The sequence below is a fragment of the Hibiscus syriacus genome, unplaced genomic scaffold (genome assembly GCF_006381635.1).
Source record: "Hibiscus syriacus cultivar Baekdansim isolate YM2019G1 unplaced genomic scaffold, ASM638163v2 tig00112411_pilon, whole genome shotgun sequence".
In the NCBI taxonomy this organism is placed as follows: Eukaryota; Viridiplantae; Streptophyta; class Magnoliopsida; order Malvales; family Malvaceae; genus Hibiscus; species Hibiscus syriacus.
In genome coordinates, this window is record NW_024063326.1 from 841,277 (window position 1) to 863,250 (window position 21,974).

Sequence of the window (21,974 nt, forward strand, 5' to 3'; positions counted from 1 at the left end):
AAATTAAAATCCTAATCCTTTAATGACACATGTCATCCATTTAACCCTATTTGTGAAGTTTTTTCTTTTAACTCCACTGGTAATATACAAAATAATTTTTTACATTTTAAATGCTGAATTAGAATATTTTAAAATTTAGGGACCGGTTTAAAATTTAATAGATAGTTCTAGAACCTTTAGTTGAATTAGTCCTTATTTTATTTATAGGACCCCAACTACTCTTTCCCATAGCCACAATAATAATAATAACATTAACTCTCTTACTAGTACCACTACTTTCGGTTATGGACTTGTGGGCTTGCCTTTTTATCCCATCTTCCCCTTCACTTCTCCTATAAATTCAGTGTCCCCCCTTGCTAAAACCACTCAACCTTGTCGTGGGAAAAATGGACATGAACATCTCCCCAGAAGCATTGAAGCCGTACTCGACCGCCACGAGGCCGACGGTCAACGGAGTTCAGCGGCAAAAGGAGAGCGATGAAACTCTAGATGATGATACGTCTTTGAGTTTGAGTAGCTTGTCAAAGATCATACTTCCTCCTTTGGGTACTTCAAGCTATAGCCATGACAACCATATAAATTCCTGATGGATCATCTCTCCAATGGATTCAAGATACAGGTATGTATACATATATGCACATAAGATAGGAGTGGACACGCCGTAAGATTTTATATCGAGATAAAAATAAACTATCAATAAAAATATAAAAGAATACTTCTATTATATAAAAATTTAAAATTTTCAGATATAATCGTCCTCATTAACTCTCAGTCTGTTTGTATACACATGTCAATGATATAATGTTTTCTTGAATTTTTGACAGATGGTTTGCTGTATATAAAATTAATATCGCATTTGTCATTATTTAGACCATTAATACTATCTGACTGAGTTGATTTTTTCATAGTTTCCTGAGTTCCCTGGTCTTCTTTTCCCTTGTAATATGCCTATTTCCTAATTACAGTTGAGCCAATAGGCATGGCAGTCGAATTCAGTACTAAATTATGATAAAAATAATGATTAAAATGTTATGATATTGAAAAAATAAAAATATGACGTAAATATATAATGTTTTTAATTTAAAGTTCTATAGTGCGGTACCCTTAATATACAACTAAAAAAATACGTTATCGGTTTTATTATTATTTAAATAATAAAACCGATAAAAATTACCTAAAACATTATTATTTTTACCCAAAACATCAATTTTTTAACATTTCTGATACAGTGTCCAATAATAACAAAACCGGTAAAAAAATGATAGAAATAATAATGTTTCCGATAATTTTTTATCGATTTTATTATTTAAATAATAACAAAACTAGTAACACTTTTTTTAATCGTATATTAAAACTACTGCACATGATCATTTACCCAATTCCCGTAGAACTTTTGATGTAGATTCGTGTTTTACTTAACATGTAGATACCCCACACCAACCCAGATAAAAATTGTTATCACTTATACGTACGATGATACTAATAAAGTTTTCGCCAATATAATAAAAAAAGGAGTAAATTCAGTTTGTCATCAATAAATTTTAAAAGAATCCAACATTTTTGTTCAAATTTATTTTTCAGACTTTATGTTGTTATTTAAATCCTTCTAAATTTGGAACAAAACTTGGAAGTATTGATAAATAATCTGATTTGAAATCCAATAAGTCAATATCTTTTTTCTTATTATGAATTCAAATTAATAAGTAGGTTTGTACGAACCAATCGATTTCAGTAATTAAAAGGATGATTATCATTTTTTAATGAGATCCTGAGTTCGAATACAATGTTTATAAAAATATTTGAATCTTTTGAATAAATATTATCTTGTATTCATCAGATATTAATAAATTAAGGAGTGGGTTCTTTGTGAAATGGACAACTCGGGCGGTGGGAAGCATTTATGGTGGTGTTGGTATTTTATTCGGCATTCGTTTACCCTTTCGAAATAGCGTGTTTCAATCCGGCTCCGCCTACGGCACTCTACGTTGCCGACAGCGTCGTGGATTGTTTCTTCGGTGTTGACATCGGGTTGACGTTCTTCGTTGCATACATCGATTCAACAACTCAGCTGCTTGTCCGTGACCGCAAAAGGATTGCCAACAGGTTACTTCATCTACCCCAAAAAAGAAAAAGAAAAAAGGAATTACAAATTATTTATTGTAGAAGAATGGTATGTGGGTCGGTACCCGGAATCAGCTTTGCACCAAAGTTCCATTTCTTCATGATTGCTCCAACTAAAATGGTTCGATTAAACAAAAAAGTATAATGATAAAAAAAACCTCATTTATTTTAGTTCTTATTTTTTTTCGAAACATTTTAACTCTCAATATTTCATTTCCGAATAAATTATCTTTATAAATCAACTAATAGTTAACGCATCCAACTGACTGTATATATATTAATGTGGATAAAAATGTTGACGTGATATATCCACGTGAACTAGAAAAATGACATTATAAGTTGCCACGTAAGTATATTTGTTTATATGTATCTATTTAGTTAGCAAGATATATTGATTATTAGTTGATTAATCGTTTTATTTACATTTAGGGTCAAAATGAAATGTTGAAGTACCCCCAATGAAAAAAGATAAGATAAAAGTGACTTTTATAAAACTTTGGGGTTTTTTGTCTAAATTTTTTTTAAAAAAAATCGATTTTACGGTAAATCAAGTACCGGTATGTCCATGTTTTAGATTCGACGTATTAATAAAGATAGAAAAGAAAATGATGAATTGGTTGTTGGGGTTTAGGTACCTTTTAACATGGTTCATAATGGATTTGGCATCAACAATCCCATTTGAGGTACTTGTCCATTTGTTCTTTGCAAAAGGCAAATTAGGAATATCGTATTCCTGTGTAGAATTGCTCATATTTTGGCGTCTCAGGCGGGTCAAGCTGTTTTTCACCAGGTCTTTGTTTCTCAATAATCTAAACCTTCATTATTCTCTGTTTAACATCAAATTCACTTTTTCTTTGTTTGTAGGCTGGAGAAAGACATTTCGAGTCAGCTATTTCTGGATCCGATGTGCTCGCCTTATTTCTGTCAGTCAAACCTACCTCTAATTATCTTATCATCATCTGTTCAACACATAGTAAAAATGATTAAACTCCAACATAGTAGAGGAGTTCATTGAAAACTATTATGTTAGGCCCTTTTAAGTTCATCTTCTTCAACCCATCATCCCGTATTGACTCTTTTTGTTGATTCACACTGATATGGCAGGTGACATTGTTTCTGGTTCATTGTGCTTCATGCCTTTACTACTTGATGGCCGACCGGTATCCGCACCGGGGAAGGACGTGGATCGGCAAAGTGAACCCACATTTCCGGGAAACAAGCCTTTGGGTCCGTTATGTCTTAGCTTTATATTGGTCCATCACCACCATGACCACAGTGGGTTACGGTGACCTCCATGCAGTGAACACTGCTGAAATGGTCTTTATAATCTTATACATGCTCTTCAACCTCGGATTGAATGCTTATATAATCGTCAACATGACGAATTTAATCGTCAAAGGAACTCTGACGTACCATGGAATTCGTAAGTACTTCTCTCTAGTTAGTCCGGTCGAGGGACCAAATTGCAATTCTGAGTATGGTAGAGGGATCAAAATCATAATTTAACGGTTGTGAATCCGAGTTTTCTTGGATTTTTTTTTGTGTGTGTGTGGTGCAGAGGAATAGTATTGAATCAGCTTCAAAATTTGTGTCTAGAAACCGGTTGCCCTCAAGGTTAAAAGACCAGATATTGGGTTACATGTGTTTGAGTTTTAAAGCTGAGTTTCCATTTATACAAGCATTTGCCAGCATTTGTTTTTACCAATTGTAGAGAAAGTGTACCTCTTCAATGGTGTTTCAAGGGAAACTCTGCTCCACCTGGTAAGAGTAGTGTCAAAATATGCACATATAATCCGTTGATGTAGCTAGCACAAGAAAAGGTTGAACTTTGGGATCTCGAAATTCATTAGGTCGCGAAGATGAAAGCCGAATACGTGCCGCCACGTGATGATGCAGAATGACTCGCCAGAAGACGTGTACATCATCGTGTCGGGGGAAGTGGAAATCATCGAGTTTGAGATGGAGAAAGAGGAGTTGTTGGTGGAACCTTGCGTTGCGGGGATATGTTGGGAGAAGCTGGAGCACTTTGTTGCAGGCCTCACAGGTATACGTTCCGAGCAAAGACGCTTTGTCAGCTCTTGAAGCTCGAAACTGCCGATATGATCTGAGCGATGGAGGTTAAACATAACGATAATGTTGCTATCCTCAAAAACTTCCTTCGGGTGGGTTCATTTGCTTGTCCCTTTCTTGCTTGTTTCTTTAAATAACATATGTAACTTGTTGCAGCATAACAAAAGGCTTAAGGATATTACAATTGGAGGTTCGAGAATGGAGGATGGAGAAGAGGTCGGTGATCTGAGAAACATGTCAATTAGTTTGCTCGATGTGGCAGATACCGGCAATGCTGCTTTCCTCAATGAGCTTCTCAAGGCAAAATTGGACCCCCACATAGGAGATTGTAGAGGCAGAACCTCATTAGTAAGTTTTAATTTAAGAAAAATGAAGAGGGACTATTTCCATCATCTTTAGTGAAATCATCATAAAACAAAGTAATCATTCTGCAGATGATTATGTGATGATATTATTGGACCGGTTCATGTATTTGATTGTGGTGAAATCTGCACGGTTTTTGCCACTAATTATTTACAGTCTCCATGTATACTCAAATATCCATACGATAATTCAAACATATGAAAAAGAGAATAAAAAATAAACGAATTTGACACTTACAACAAAAATCTAAATAACATAAAAGGAAGAGTCAATGTAACATGAAAACCTAACGAGCTGGTGAACACTGTGCGAAAAAAGGAACAGGGTATGATATATAAATGCTGATTTTTTAACATTTTAACGAGTCAAACCTCCTGTCATAACATTTTATGGAAAGAAATCAACTTACAAGACACGCATGTCTTCTTCCATTATACTTACTCTAAAAGTATAGACCATTATGAAGCTGATCCGATTCGGGTAGGCTTCAATTCCAACTTCCAACATCAGTACCAACACACCCTAAACAATCATACTAAAGACTGCACAAACTTCTTGCCCAAGACACTACTTTACAGATTGTTTATTCAACATCAGGTCTTGGGCAGAAACCGACATCAATATAAACACGACATTAAACGCAGAAATCCAATTGAAAAGCATATACTGCTAACGTTCAAGAGACATGAACTTCTCCACTAGCATGTACCTCCTTTACTGTCTTCTCGTACTCATCTTCTTCTTCTTCCTCCTCCTGCTCTGTATCTTCTTCACTTGCATCCCCATCTTCTTCTCCACCCCAGCCAAAGCCTCCGATAGACCGCGATACTGGAGGAGCTGCTTTAGCCTCTTCAACTATTTTCATGATTTCCTCGACACTTTGAAGGGAGAAAGTTGGGTTTTCTTTCCTGTAATAGGAAGCTTGAACTGCCTCCGTCAGTTCCCTGGGCAAGTTCTTCAAAAACCATGGATGGCTCTTGATATCTTTGATGGTGATTCTCTGTAAAAACACACGCTAAAACAGTGAGAGAGCCAGAGGGAGAAAGTTAGAAAGGAAAGCAAGCTTGTCAAGGGTAATGGATGGATGGCAGGTAATTAAAGGCAACCACTCCAAGGATGACAATCTAGAAATTACAGGAGTACAAACATTTGTCCATATGTTGAACAAGTTCTGTAACAACAGTTCATACCCTGGAAGGGCTAGCAACAAATATGCGAGAAAGGAGATGTTTGCAATCTTGAGATATGTGAACGTAGTCTGGGATTTTGTATTGAACTGACATTATTCTCTGCGACAGATTAAAGAACATAAGAAATTATAAAGAAATAAGATGATTGAGGATAGTTAAAAAAATGGATGGTCAGAAGGATGTAGCTTACACTAATGGTTTTCCTAAAATTTTTTGGATCTTCCTGGTCCTCGAATGGGTAAGCACCAACCAACATAACATAAAGAGTCACTCCACATGACCATACATCTGCCATCTGGTAAAGGAATGCAGTCCTAAAATTAATCAGAAACAGAAAATGAAAGGACTATCTTATCTATCTCTGCTTTGGAAAGACTTACTAAAACCCAGACCATGGTTTCTCTTTCCAAATATCTCAGATGCTACTGTTTTCATGATCGTTAAAATAAAAACTTCATCATAAAGAAGCACTTCCTGTAATAATGCACTACTTGTAGACAACCACCCAATTGATAAATATTCTGAGCAAGTGATCTTTAACCAAGTTTATAATCAGCCTTATCAATTCTTAAAATATTACCAAGTAACATCAGTCGATTCATTAGGACAGTACGTTAAGGCATCAACTACTCCATCAGAAAACTAATTAGCATAGACACAACAATAACCGAAAAAACCTAGTCTAATAAACAAGCCACTATCAACAATATTTGAACAAAAGTAGATAAAGACTAAATTACCTTGCCATCATATTCTCTCCGAGAAAGAACTTCTGGTGCAATATAAGCTGGTGTCCCAACTGTTGACTTGGGTCTTGAATGCAACAAAGATGACTAAAAGGGGTGGAAGGAAGCATCACAAACAACAAAAACATTGACATGCATTTGATTAAGCATACTGTAATAATCCTATTTTCAATATTACCTTTGAGTAACCAAAATCGCAAATTTTCAGCCGAGGAGCAGGGCTCCCATCCAACAAGGTATTCTCCAACTTCAAATCTCGATGACATATTTGCTGAAAGTCAAAACAGGTAAAATACGAGAAGCTAGCCAAAAAAAAGACAATTGTAACATCTTGTGATAGATATAATGTTAAATCTTAGTTACCATGGCATGACAATAGCTAACTCCTGAGATCAGCTGCTGGAAAAAATATCTAGCCTGAAAACGAAAGACATTGGACAGATTAGCTTTAGTGGAAAGCTCAAAAACACCGAGCATCCCACCTCTTACTTGCACAGTAATGCATGATTATTCGATGATAAGATGAGACATTCCATCTCATACTAGTTTCTAACTTTCTATATCAATTGAAAGGGAAAAAGGGAACATAAAAAATGCAGCCGGCAATAAGTAAAAGAGAATTCAAACTAAAATGAACATCGACAACCCCCCACCCTTTTTCCTTTTCTTTTTGCATAACATCTATTTAATAGGTAACACTTTCAAGATAAATGCTGACCTCATCTTCACTAAACCTTCCAGCATTGCAGATTCGCTCAAAGAGTTCACCACCAGCTGCATACTCCATCACGATTGCAAGATGTGTAGGAGTCAAAACAACCTGCAAATTAAAAGGGAGAAAAATAACGTTAAATCAAGAACGTTAATGTAAAGGCAACGAAAAGGAAGAGCATAAAATTAGAGTACCTCTTTGAACCGAATTATGTTTGGATGACGAAGGGATCTATGATTTATTATTTCTCTTGCCACATTCTCATCAATCTATCACAAAATATAAAACAAAATGCACCAAATTTCCAATTTTCTTCAAATACAACAACAATAAATAAAAATAAGAAAACATTAAATTCAACTGCAAAATCCAATCTCTATGAAACTATTGACAACGAGTTCGTTAGAGAGTAAATACTAATTTTCCCAAATGAAAAAAAAAACCCTACATACACACCATACATGAATGCATAATAGATATAAATATATGCAAATGCATCATATAAATATTAAAAAGAAAAGAAAAATAAATGAAGGAGAAGGGAACCTTATGGCCACGGTCGATATACTTCATGGCGACGAGTTCTTTGGTTTCCTTGTCACGCATCAGCCGGGCTACCCCAAAGTTCCCAGATCCTATGTCTTTCACCAGCTCGTACTTCTCCATCTTCTTTTTTATATATATAACAAATAAATCAGATTAATCAAAACCCTAACTCAATTATTCAAAAATCGAAGCACGCATCAATTTATACGCAACACATTACAAACCGAAACTGGTAGCGGCGGCGGCCGGCGGAGGTGGAAGTGTGGTCGGAGGTGGAGATTTGGAGAGATTTGAAGGAAAAGGAATATGGAATTTTTTAAGTCTGGAAAGGCAGCTACAAAATCAGTGCTTTACGAGGGGAGAGAGAGACGTCTATAAATTATTTTTATTTATTTATTTATTTATTTTGGAAAGAGAGTGTGGGGATAATAATTTAGAAAGAACTATATCCTGCCATTCCTCCCTTCCCTTTCTTTCTTTGAGGGTGGCTTGATTCTATGCGGAGGGACCCTCGCTGAGCTCATCATGAGATCTCCCCCCTTGATCTCGCTATGATTGTATTTTGTGATCACAAAATGATGATGGCATTTGGTGTTTACCTTGAAAGTTGTAAAGAAAATTAATATTATCAATGAAAGTACTGTAGGTAAAATATATATTTTTAAAAAATAATTTATAAGTATAGTAAAAAAAGTTGTATATAAATTTATCAATTTTTGGTTAGTTTTTTTAGTAGAATGGAATTATTATAAGATAATATTTTTTTAAAAAAATTATTTACTCTGTTGAAAGTATATACACACATCCTTTAAATATAATTCTTTAAATTCGAGTCTTCTAAATAAAATAATATTTTATTATTATTGAGATCACTCAATAAATTCTAAGGTCAATATTTTAATATTTTTGGTTAATTTATTTAAAAATTATATTAAAGCATAAAAAATAAAAATAAAATATTAATATAACATTAATTGTTATTTAAAAGATATTTTTAAGTTGTTTTTTTAATTTAGTTCGTATACATGATATAATTGTAGTTAATAATTTTATAATAAACCAAATAATGATGCACCCACGAAAGAGAGTGATATAATACAGAATATTTTAAAATAAATAGTAATTGTTTTTTAAAATAATTATTTTTAATATGATAACTTTTGGTTTAAATAATCAATCTTTTTGGTTATTTTACTTGGTTTAAGTATTTAATTGTATTTTGGTAAGAATTAAAGTTCAAATCTCATTTATGGAGTGTTTCGAAATACATTAAAAGTAGTAAATCAAGAAAAACATTGTAGATTATATCAATATAAATGGAATAAATTTTATCTAACTTAACTTATATATACATATATAGTTTTAAATTTTAAAAAATAAATGTATGTAAAAAAACTCCCACATCAACAAAACATAAATTTTTAAGGATAACTAAATTTAATATGATAACATCTTTAAAAAATAAATTTATGTAAAAAAACACATCACCAAAACATACCATATGTTTATAAAATTTTAAAGAGATTTTGCCTTTTATTTAGGTTGGACTATAATAAAATAAAATTAGCATGGGACAAGCCATGGCTTATGTAGGCCCAGGCCTGCATTTGTCGTTGTGGGGAAGGATCATTCAAATTTTAAATATGATGCACGGTATGAATGAATCTTGTCTTTATGTATATTATGATATATATTTATATTTTTTTTTTGGTATCCCGAGGTATCCCAGGCTTCACCTGGGATTAATCCTCCAAGGCACTGTCGGGCACTAAAGGTAGGGACCTCTCCCAAGAAAGTTTATTGCATTCACAGGGGCTCGAACTAGAGACTACTTGCTTAAACGACCAGAGCCCCTTCCACTCAGGCCAACCTTCGTTGGTGATATATTTATATTTTTAAAATCATTAAATGAGTGAAAATAAACAATTTATATTATTTCTTTGGTTTTGACCTCAATTATATCACATTTTTTTAATCAATATTAGTAATTATAGTGCTAACGTGATAGTTAACGGTGTTAAGGTGACGATCATAATGCTAACATGGTAACCTACTTGTGAATAATGATATTGTAGAAAGATTTAATTAATTCTATATTGAACAAGTACGGAGTATAATTGATTTTAATTAAAAGTTTAATTAGCTATTTAATTTTTAAAAATATAAATTACTAATTTTTAAAAATATTAAAATATCTATAAATTCATTAAATAAAAGCATTATTAAAAATTTTAAAAATAAAATTAAAAACATGATAAGTTATAAAATGATATATTATATATATAAAATTAAAAATATTGATAAAGTATTAAAAGTTTGGGTGAAGTCAATTTTTTTATTTTAAAAGCCCGAGTTGGAATCATATTTTTTTAAGGATGTAGTCAGATAAGATTTAGTTCGAGTTTAGGATGAAAGAAACCAATCTGATCTGACATAATATTATAATAATATTTTATATATTTAGAGGTTATCAAAATAATACTCTTATTTATTTTATTCTAATTAGATTCTTATTTTATCTAATAAAAATAAATTATATATATGTCAGGTTAGATATGAATTTTAATTTAAAATATCAAGTAAAGTTTCAACCAGATAATGATAATCCTAAACTAAGATCACATCATACGTAAAGGTAAGACTTTAATTTTCTAATCAAATCCAGATGGGCCAAAAATACGATTCAACTCAACCCGTTACCATCTATAATTGTATCGTTATTAAAATTATCATATAAATTATTTTATTATTTTTATTAGATCATCAAAAGTAATATATATATATATAGAAGTTAATATTAATATTATAGTAATGAAAAATAATTATTTTTTTATAATTTTTTTGAATTTTTAATAATATATTAGAAATTATAAAGGAAAACAAAGGCAGCTTAATGATATTTTCACTGTTATGTTACTTTGGATCAATTTAATAAAAAAGATAAATTAAAATAATTAAACTAATAAAATTAAAATAAATTATCATTCTATCTTTTAACAGCAATGTTAATCGAATGTATTACGTAGTCTTAGTAGTAAAAAATTTATTCTACATAAATAATTTAAATTTAAACTTAAAAAATTAATTTATAGAGTGTTTGTTATTAGTTAATTAATAATTTTTTTAAAAAATATTATTTTATAATTACTTTAAATTGTTAAGAGAAAAGTTAAAGTACATAAATGATCTCAATTATAGAGTGTTGTTTTGTTGAGTCTTTCAACTGTTAAAAGTAACAAGATAGTCCTCCGACTATAAAACATTGTTTTGTTGAGTCCATCGACTATTAAAAGTTACAAAATGGTCACCCAACTATTCATTTGTTTTAAACTCAATAATTTTTTCGTTAAAAATTTGACGACGATATGAGCTGAAAATTAATCTATTAACTGAGATATAATAGTTGTTTGAAATTTTAGGATTAGATTTTATTATATCATGATCAACATATAAACATCTAGCTCAAACTGTCATCAATTTTTTAACAGAAAATAATGAGTTTGAAACATATAAATAGTTGAGTGGTCGTTTTATAACTTTTAATAATCAAAAGGCTTAACAAAATAATATATTATAATAAATAAATTATTTTATAAATTTTAATATTAAAAATAATAATAAAATAATATCTTATAATTGATGAACCATTTATATGCTTTACCTTAAGGGTGAGTTTGGTTCACGGAATGTAAGATTACCAGTGGGAATAAAAGATTACCAGAAAATAGGATTATTGGGAATGTTGTATTTTGTGTTTGGTTGATTTAGCATGAATGTAAGATTACCGTGTTTGGTTAAAAGAATAAAAGATTATTAGGCTGTATATTTGACCAAATTGTCCTTATTATATATATATATATATATTTAACAAGTTGAAAAATATTTATATGTTTTCTTAAAAAAATTTAAATTCATAAAATTTTTATAATTTTTTTGTAAAATTAAAAATATAAAAAGGTTTAATGAAAATGTAAAATTTTATTTTAACCCATGAATTTCATATAAAATTTTAATTATAATTTTTTTTTATAAATCTAAAATAGTTTAAGGATAAATTTATAATTTAACATTCGTAGATTTTTTATTATTCAATGACAGAATAATAATATTTTTGAAAAGAAAAAAAATTTAAGGGCATTTTAGTCCAAAACGCTGGTAATCCAATAATACATAAGGAAATGGAGGTAATGACATTCCCGGTAATATACTCCAAAAAATCCATTATTGGTAATATAAGATTACCGGGAAAGACATTCTCGACTAATCAAATGGGAGAATGTGGATTTCATTCCTATAAAAATCTCACATTCCTCAACCAAACGCACCCTAAACGAAATAATTGTGTTAGCACACTAAAAAAGAAAACGTTTGAAATGGCGTACGTTTCCTTTTTCTTTTTTTTTGGGCTTTTAGAACTCAAATTGGTGAACCTCGTCATGACGTGAAAATAAATAAATCACCGAAGGTCCACAGCATTATTGGTTCACAACCTACTTGATTATGTCTCCCAGGAGAGAGTGATGTCGAAGTCCACATCTGCGCGTTGGTCACCTAGACTTGCGTCCTTACCGACTGTTTCCTTTTCCAATACTAACCCCTTTTAGCAACGTGTCTACAAGGAGTCCCGACCCGAAATTGATACAAACGGTAGCGGTTTTCTTTGATTATTATTTTTTATATATATTTGATTGGTTATAGTTTAAAAGCTAAAAATATATAATTATTTGAACTGAATATATTTTAATTTATAATTAGTTATGATTCTTACAATATAAAAGTAAATGTTTTATATTTAAATATATGAAACTGACTTAAAATACAATAGAATAGTTTTAGGTTTCATTTAATATTGTTTTTTAAAGGTAATTGTATAGTAAAAATACTTTTTAAGATGTATATTTTGTTAAATAAATATTTTTTTTATAAAAATAAGTTTAAAATAATTTTTCAACCAAATAAAAATATTAAAAATTTTAGCTTTTATGTTTGAGAATTGATTTGAAGTTGAAGTTATAGTTTTAACCTTTATTTTTTTAATAAATTGTATTGATATTCAATCTATCTATTCAAATATAACTCTTAACATTTTGATATTAAATGCTCGTACCCTTGATATTTTTTGTGTTCCAACCCGAAAGCTTAAGAAATAATAACAATTCATTTACCATTGAAGTCACTAAGGTTCATGATATTAAAAAAATTAAATATAATTTATATATATATATATTTACTTTTAATATTATATCTAAAATAATCCTTCATCATCTCGAATTTTTTTAACAACAACACATAAATATTAGTTCAAAAAACAAAACTTTTAAAATCAATTTTTAAATATAATTTTTCATTGTATTTAAAAAAATTATTCTAAACTAATCATAAAAACATTAATAAATCACACATATTTAAATAAGTAATGTTGGATGCAACTAACTTAGTTTACATATAACTGTAATAATATTAAATTCTCTTAATTTTTTTCAATCAGATTTCTATTTTATTAAATAATATATATATATATATATATATATATATTTGTATCATATTAGATAGGGTCATTCATAAATTTTTACATTAAAAATCAAATTAAATTTATATTTCAATAAAACTTATTTAAACCTAAATCAAATTACAAGTGAAAACATATAATACTATGAATTAATTAAATTTCTAAATTTTTTCGTAAAGAGCGAAAATGTATTTTATCTTCAAATATTATATTTATAATTTATAATATAATATCTAGAATATACATTTTACTTTTTCAAAATTACTTTTTAATAAATAATTTTAAATTAATAATTTTAAATTCTACTTTTAAAAAATACTTTAAACCAACCCAAATAATTAAATTGGGCTTAAATCTATGGGCCAAAACCCAGATCCGTTAAACCATCCCATCCTAACGATATCTTCACCTTCAAATCTCCACCAAGTCAACGTTAATCAAAACAAGAGATTAAAATTAGTATTATTTTAGAAAGGCTTAATACAAATAAATGTCTTGAAAAATATTTTGGTGTCCAAAGAAATTTTTATTAAAAATAAGTGTCTAACGTTTTATCAATTACACTTTTAGGTACCTACTATTATATTTTTAATTTTTTAAAATTTTTAATAATTATTTAAAAGAAAACTTAAGAAACTTAATTTATTTATAAAAAAACTCAAACTTTGAATGAAATTATAAAAACTCTAAAAAATTAAAATATCTTATTTTAACCCCTATTACCAATGATCGTTAGGTCATTTTTGGCCACCATCGTCGTCGAACATTTGGGTTTTGATCGGAATTGCACAGTGGTTCGAATGGTGGTGACAGTATAGCTTATGGACGTCAGGTTCGACCAGAATTGACGAAAAACATTGACAGTGGCTTAAATCCGACGAATCTTTAAACGTTTTTCTACTGTAAATGGTGACATCTTACGACGAACAACCAACAGAGGTTTGATCGGGAATCGACGTCGGTGCTGATGCTATGATGGTCACAGATGACCGACCGACGACAATGTAAATAGAAAGGGAAAAGAGAAAGGGGGAACCAGAGGCTAGTATGGTTTTTTTAATAAAAGATATTTTTAATTTTTTTAAATATATTCTTAAAATTATAAAAACGTGACATGTGTCATTCAACGGTCAAATTTAACGATTGTTACAGTCTATACACTTAAAAATATCCGATGAAAATATTAAATATTTATTTTTACTGAATTTTTTTTAAACACTAAATATTTTTCGAGATAAAATATAATCACTTATTTTTATATTAATTCTTTTACAAACAACCCTCAAATATCAACGGAAAAATTCAATAGAAAGCGCGCGTTACCCGAAGGTCACCAATCTTAGAAAGAAAAGAGCTGGTTTATGTAAAATTAAAATAATAATAGTCTTTTCCAAGCGGCCTTCGGTTTAGCTTCAGATCCGAGCATCTTTAGGCGATCGTCATGTCATCTTCCGTGTTCTCCACCGTCCGATCATCATTCTCTCTTCTCGCCTTCGTTTTTCTATTCATTGCTCCGGTTTTCGCTTCCGAATCAGATCACAAGGTATAATCTCTCATTTTATCCTTTTGCCTCTACTCTTAATCCTAACGGTGACGGTTTAGATATGGCTTCTTTTTTTCCGTGTAATTCTCTTCGTCTATTTCAACTCAGATCTGCACACTTTCTAGTTGTTAGGTTCGTTTATTGCCATTGATGTAAACAAATTCGTGTTTTAAGTGTCATTTGGGGCGTTTATTATACGAAAAAATTTGTTACTATGTTGTTTCCGTTATCAGGTCTAAATGTGGATCTCTGATGTATGGTTTCTTAATGTAAGTTACATACGAACTGTTCGAAATATGTGATGTAAAAGTTGTTATGCACGCTTCACGCTTGAACTGTATCGTTTTCTAGTTCAGTTTAGGCAGCTCAAGGTAAGTCAGATTGTAGCGAACCTGGCATGGAGATGTTTTATCAATTTCATTCGTTCATGTCTAAAAATAGTTCTGAGCATTTTCCAGCTCTTTGTTTGTTGGGTTAATTATTATTATTTTTATTGGTTTTCAATCTGATCTTCTTGAAAGAGTTCATTATGATATACTTGTGGAAACTATTTGATATCTTTGTATTTGTATGATTAATGCCCTGCCGTATGAAGTTTTCCCGGGCACCATAATAGTTGGTGAAATGTCTCAGCTGGAATAGTGAGAAAATATTATTGATATTTGCAGCCTTCTGTCCTTTATTAGGTACAAGGTCATGCTTTTGTTGAATACCCTGGCTGAGTAGATTGGAAATTTGTTTATACAATTTCTGATGATTGATATTGAGTAAAAAAAAACAATCTGTCTGGAGATCAATGTTCAATCATCATGTCCTGTGTATTTCCTTGTATTAAATTTAAAATCACATTTTTTTTCTCAGTAAGAACTTAAGATTACATATGTAGAATTTTGTTGTTATATGTTGTTAGATTTCTTTAATAATTGTATTGTGTTCCTCTACTTCAATTGTCATGTGTAAGTTTTATCAACTCTCCTCTTGTTACTCCTTGTAGTATCAACCTGATGATCCAGTTACTCTATGGGTGAATAAAGTTGGTCCGTATAACAATCCACAAGAAACATATAACTATTACAGCCTTCTTTTTTGTCGTCTGGGCACTAATCCGGCTCACAAATGGGGTAGTCTTGGTGAGGTTCTTGGTGGAAATGAACTGATCGATAGCCAAATTGATATAAAGTTCCAAAGTGCGCATCTTTTTCATTGCCAGACTCTGAATTTGATTGTTGTAAATTCTTTAATAACTTTTTTCCATGTCTTTGACTTTTATATTTTCTTCTGCTCCGCTTGTTTTGTTCTTCAACAGAGAATGTGGACAAAGGTACCATTTGTCAACTGGAACTTGATGAAGCAAAGGTCAAAGAGTTCAAGGATGCAATTGAGAACAGTTATTGGTTTGAATTCTTCATGGGTATGTTTAATTTTATTGGTTTATATACAACTAGTACAAAAGTAGAGCTAGAAAGATATTGATACTTGGCAGGTCAGATCAGTACCAAAAATCACAGGATTTGGAGGCTTCTGTGTGTGGGGTGGGAGTTGTGGTGGACAGTGAAATATCCAAGGCCATTCATGCCTTTGATGGAGCGTACTCCATTATGAACCTGTTAAAATGTCTAAAATGTTCAATGCATGTTAGGAATTAGGTAGATGCTGGATGTGATAACTTACCGCCATGTTACATGCATTGACTCCAGTAATAGATGGAAATGATTTTTATGCACACTTGTGCTTGGTAAAATTGTCTACAAGGTTTCTCCTTCCCCTGATTCATTTCTAAAAAGTGTCTTTCGCCAGAAGTCATCGAAACCTTATGCCAGTCACCTAATCACCCATGCATTTTTTTTCATAATGCAAACAAAACATAGGTTTCTTTTTTGCACTATAAAAATCTTACGGACCATTGTTGGTTGCATGGTTATGGATTATTGCATAATGCAAGCTAGAAATATTTAAAATCGTGTAACTAGATCTGAAAAGAGAGGATCCATAGGTGCTTTCTCTTGGTATGATATGACTGATTGCAGGGTTTAAGGGATAATTTTGTTGAGATGGCTTCTTTTGTTTGAGCACTTACTCGTCCTTGCCCTTTTATTGATGCCATGTTTCTGCTTTTCGCAACGCTGGAATTTCAGATGACCTGCCTTTATGGGGTAAGCATTATCCACTTTCTCTTCCTTCTCTTCAGTTTACTAACACTTATATGGCTTGATACTGAAGAATTTATTATTTATCTTAAACTTTTTAGGCTTTGTTGGTGAGCTGCATCCTGATAAGAACAGTGATAATGGAAAGCATGTCCTCTACACACATAAGAATATTGTCATTAAATACAATAAGGATCAGGTTTGTGATTCTTTATATATATGTATGGCTCCCATTCTGTATTTTTGGATCTGCTGTTGTTATTGACCGCAGTTCATTCTTGTAGATTATTCATGTCAATCTCACTCAGGAGAGTCAAAAACCATTGGAAGCAGGGAGAATATTAGACTTGACATATTCTATCAAATGGATTCCAACTAAACTTTTGCTCGTCGCCTTGATGTCTATTTAGACTATCCTTTCTTTGAGCATCAAGTATGTACTGTTATTGGTGATTGCTTTCTTCTTCATTTGACCTTTTTTTTGTTTTCTTTTCTCTCTGAATTAAAGTTTTCATTTATCTTCATAAGTCTTGCATTTGGTTATTCTGTTTTCTACTAATTTCCTGACATGTTGCAATATACAGATCCATTGGTTCTCTGTTTTCAATTCGTTCATGACGGTTAGCTTCCTCACGGGTTTGGTGTCGATGATCTTGACGCGAACTCTGAGAAATGACTATGCTAAGTATGCTCGGGAAGATGATGATCTGGAAATTTTGGTGCTGATACCTGGACCCTTCCTTTTTCCTTTTTTAAAGGAAACTTCTGTTATCTGAACATTCATGTTTTCCTTTCTATTTCACCTATGTTCTCAGGAAAGGGATGTGAGTTAAGAGTCTGGTTGGAAACTTGTGGTGATGTTTTCCGGCCACCTTATAATTTGGCTCTGCTTTCCGCTGTTGTTGGCACAGGAGCCCAGCTAGTGTTGCTTGTTCTCCTTGTCATCTTATTGGCAATTGTGGGAACCTTGTATGTCGGGTATGTTGCGAAGCTAGTATGAAGTCAAAGTTTGTGAGGCCTGTAAACAACTGAACATACATATTTGTTCCTGTTGAACACCATTTTATGCATATAAAGTCAGCATGAATGCATGGAGCTCTTCATGGGATCCCCTGTATTTACGAGCCTTTATTTTCTATTGCATGGTTAGAGTTGATCGTAGTGTTTTTTAGTTCATACTCTGAATTGCATTGCTATTTGGTTTTTCCATTTCATCTTTCAGCTTTTTGACTATTAATAATCTTATATACTGATTATTTCTGGAGAGGAGCAATTGTTACAACTTTTATACTGTGTTATGCTTTTACATCGTTTATTTCTGGTTATGTTAGTGGTGGGATGTACTCACGCAATGGGGGTATGTACTTTATCCCTTAGCAATTCTCGTTTGCATATGTTCTCTCTACTTATGGATCATTCATTCTAAAAGTTTGGGTTCTTTTGTTTCAGGTAAAAGTTGGATAAAGTCAATGATACTTGCTGCGTGTCTGTTCCCATTTATGTGCTTTGGGATTGGTTTCATCTTGGACACAATTGCCATCTTTTATGGATCCCTAGCAGCCATTCCTTTTGGAACAATGGTGGTTGTATTTGTAATTTGGGCTTTCATTTCATTCCCCCTGGCCCTTCTTGGTACAGTTGGAAGAAACTGGAGTGGTGCTCCAAATAATCCATGCCGTGTGAAGACAATTCCTCGCCCCATTCCAGAGAAGAAATGGTACCTGACCCCCTCAGTGGTGTCTTTGATGGGAGGACTTCTGCCGTTTGGCAGCATATTTATCAAAATGTATTTTATCTTCACATCTTTCTGGAATTACAAGGTGAACTTTTTTCTCCTGGGTTTTAATCGTTTGATGATGCACTAAATTACATTTGCTGTTCTTTGTATCAGATATTTTTGGTTGATTATTTGCTTAGTTTTGTGAGTCGAATGATTTAGATATTTATTTGTTCTGCAGGTATATTATGTGTATGGCTTTATGCTGCTGGTCTTCCTGATTCTCGTCATTGTAACCGTTTGTGTGACAATTGTGGGGACATATTTCTTGCTAAATGCTGAGAACTATCACTGGCAGTGGACATCATTTTACTCTGCCGCCTCAACAGTAGTCTATGTGTATTTGTACTCCATATACTATTACCATGTGAAAACCAAGATGTCAGTCTTTTTTCAAACCAGCTTCTACTTTGGATATACTTTGATGTTTTGTCTTGGTTTGGGAATTCTGTGCTGTGAGTTTTGAAATATGTAAAAATAATCCATCTTTGTAAGGTTATTCTCCCTTTTGTTATACGCGCATTCCAATTTACTATTTTCCCGCATGACATATTCAGTGGAAATGAGTATATCCTTAATCTTCTAGTGTGTCTGTCTACTTGAAAATTTTCCCAAAAGTTTCTGGATTGTTTTCCTTGGTTGATTTTTTTTTTTAACTTCTTTTGGATTCATTAAAATGTCTGTATATCATACAGGATTTTGAAACTCATCAATCATTTTTCTCTTGTTTTTTTATTGGAGTTTGAGTGGCTGATTTCATTATAACTTCTAAAGAATGCATGTCTGCTTGTTTATTTGCTCTGTTTTTTTTTTTTTGATAAGATTTGAAGGCCTTATTAAAAACCTCATTCTTGATTAATGGAGCTTGTATAGAAGCTTCTTAATCATCGGAAGGAAGAAAAGAGTGCCTTATAATTTCATTATAGAAAATATAATTACAACCTTGGAACAACTATTCCAAAAAACCCTTACAAACAATGCAGGAGCCAGAAAACCAAACTAAAGAAGCCAACAACATAAAAATCAACCTATACCAGCCTTTGCTAAACCATCAGCATCCATATTCGCTGTCCTTGCAACCCATCTAACAACCCCCGAAAGTTCTAAGACTATCAACAATATCTCTAACAATAAAACCATATACAATTGGACATGAGTCAACATTATTTATCCAGTCTACTGCAACCCTGCAATCACTCTCAACGATCAGCCTATCTTTAATCCTCCCTTGAAAAGAGGCAAAGAAAGAAATACCCCTTGGAATAGCTTTAAGTTCCTTCAATGTTGGAGGTCCTGAACCAACAGGCTCCTGAAAAGAACCTAGGATTGCACCAGATTGATCCCTCATAAGACCTCCAAGACCTGATTCCTTCCAATCACTGCTAGTGGCTGCATCCACATTTACCTTGACGAAACCCATAGGGGGAGGTAACCAAGGGATTATAGAAGACTTCAAGAAATTGTAGGACGAATAGGAATCTCCTATAGAAGGATCAGAAATTAAAGAGTCCTTAGTAATAGAAACATCCTTATTCTTTGCTAGAAACCAAGAGGCCAGCCTAACTCTTGTTAAGAAAAATAATTCAGACTGATCAAGCTTTCCCTCTTCAAAAACAATAAAATTTCTGATTTTCCAGATTGACCAAATAACAGCCACATGAATGAAAGTCCATATTGCAGAATTGGATTCAACTCATCCCAAGCTAGAAGAAAACTTTTTGCTTCTGCAGGAAACACATAACTAAACCTCCAAAAATTTAGAAATTTGTTCCACAAAGACCACGCAACCGAACAAGAAAAGAATAGATGCGATGAAGTTTCTTCAACCATTCTACAAAGAGGGCATAACTCATCCTCAATACCTTGAACACCTCTTTTAACCAATTCAGTTTTAACAGTAATTTTGTGAAGCACAATTTGCCATACTAATGTTTCAACTCTAGGGGAACCAATCCTCTCCAAACAATTTTATTCCAGAAATGAACATCTTCTGAACCTGATCCACACCTCTCAACACAAGAACCGACTGTATAAACACCGTCCCCACTACCTTTCCAAATCAAACCATCACTAGAATCAAGAGATAGAGAAAAAGAAGAAATGATGCTCACCAAATTACACCATTGTTCAAGCTCCCAATCATTTAAATTTCTTCGAACTTGAACATCCCAAATCCAGCCCAAAGAAAGAAATTCCCCAAACTCACAAAGTTTACCATATTTATTAGTAGAAAGCGAAAACAGTATAGGAAACATAATCTGAAACGGAAAATCAGCAGCCCAGCTGTCTTGCCAAAATCGAACATGCTTACCATTTCCAACGTGAAAATTGCACAAACTACGAAACTTAGAACCAAAGGAGTCTTGTTTGTAATGGTTATTAACCACTGATCTCCATAACCAGGAAGATTGAGTAGAAATCTTGCTATCAAACAGTAATCTAGAATAATCAATGTTGTATTTGCTACAAATAAAATTCCTCCAAACATAACTTCTCTCATTTGCAAACCTCCAAGACCATTTCCCTAGTAGTGTCCTGTTCATACAAATCAGATTCCGAACTCCCAAACCTCCCTCATTCTTTGATCTGCAAACATCATCCCATTTAACCCAGTGTATCTTCTTATTACCATTTCCCCCTTCCCATAAAAAATTAGACATAATTAAATTTAGAGACTTAAGGATAGAAGCTGGAATCTTGAACAAAGATAAAAAATACGTAGGCAGTGAGGATCTTGGTTCCAATTTGTTCGTACGGAGGATCTATAGAAACATCAAGTGTGACTAGAACTTCACTATCGGGAAGTTGAACCTTCGGCACTTTCTAATTGTCGAGGCGATGAGTGCTGATAGGAAGCTTTATGGCCAGGTATGGGGAACGCATCACAAAGTTTCATGATAAACACGTATTCATGGTAAACATGTTTCTGGCCGTAACTTGAAGCCCTGATTTAGATTTCAGATATTGTTTTATAATTCAGAAGCTAGCTAGGGTATTAGTGTCCTTTTCACTTGTTATAGATTTTCCCTTCATCCCCTTGCCGTATATAGATGTTGTCTTGTCCTGTGTAAAAACTGGTGCTTGAATTCCTTTGGGATTTGTTATCCTATTTGCACTATCCCCCCCTTTTTGGTCGGGATCAAATATAAGAATGAATTTGTTAAAAGTTAAAACCTGAAGAAACTGAAGGGAGATGGTGTTAGTAGTTACAATTGTTAGGCAGTTGCGCTTTGGTTAGTTTGTACTCGAT

At 32.3% G+C, this 21,974-nt stretch overlaps 1 protein-coding gene and 2 pseudogenes across 1 annotated transcript; 2 read left to right on the plus strand and 1 right to left on the minus strand.

Annotated features, from left to right (window-relative positions):
- Positions 1–304: 304 nt before the first annotated feature.
- On the plus strand, positions 305–4,590 carry LOC120179379 (annotated as a pseudogene).
- Positions 4,591–4,899: 309 nt separating this feature from the next.
- Positions 4,900–8,087, minus strand: LOC120179288 (serine/threonine-protein kinase SRK2A-like). Its single transcript, XM_039184924.1, has 9 exons — positions 7,749–8,087; positions 7,397–7,471; positions 7,209–7,310; positions 6,854–6,907; positions 6,669–6,761; positions 6,485–6,577; positions 5,935–6,039; positions 5,745–5,843; positions 4,900–5,554 (listed from the first exon to the last, which is right to left on the minus strand). Exons 1-9 carry the CDS (start codon positions 7,866–7,868, stop codon positions 5,231–5,233), a joined length of 1,065 nt encoding a protein of 354 aa, XP_039040855.1. The 5' UTR covers positions 7,869–8,087; the 3' UTR covers positions 4,900–5,230.
- A 6,496-nt stretch (positions 8,088–14,583) lies between these two features.
- On the plus strand, positions 14,584–21,511 carry LOC120179289 (annotated as a pseudogene).
- Positions 21,512–21,974: the final 463 nt, after the last annotated feature.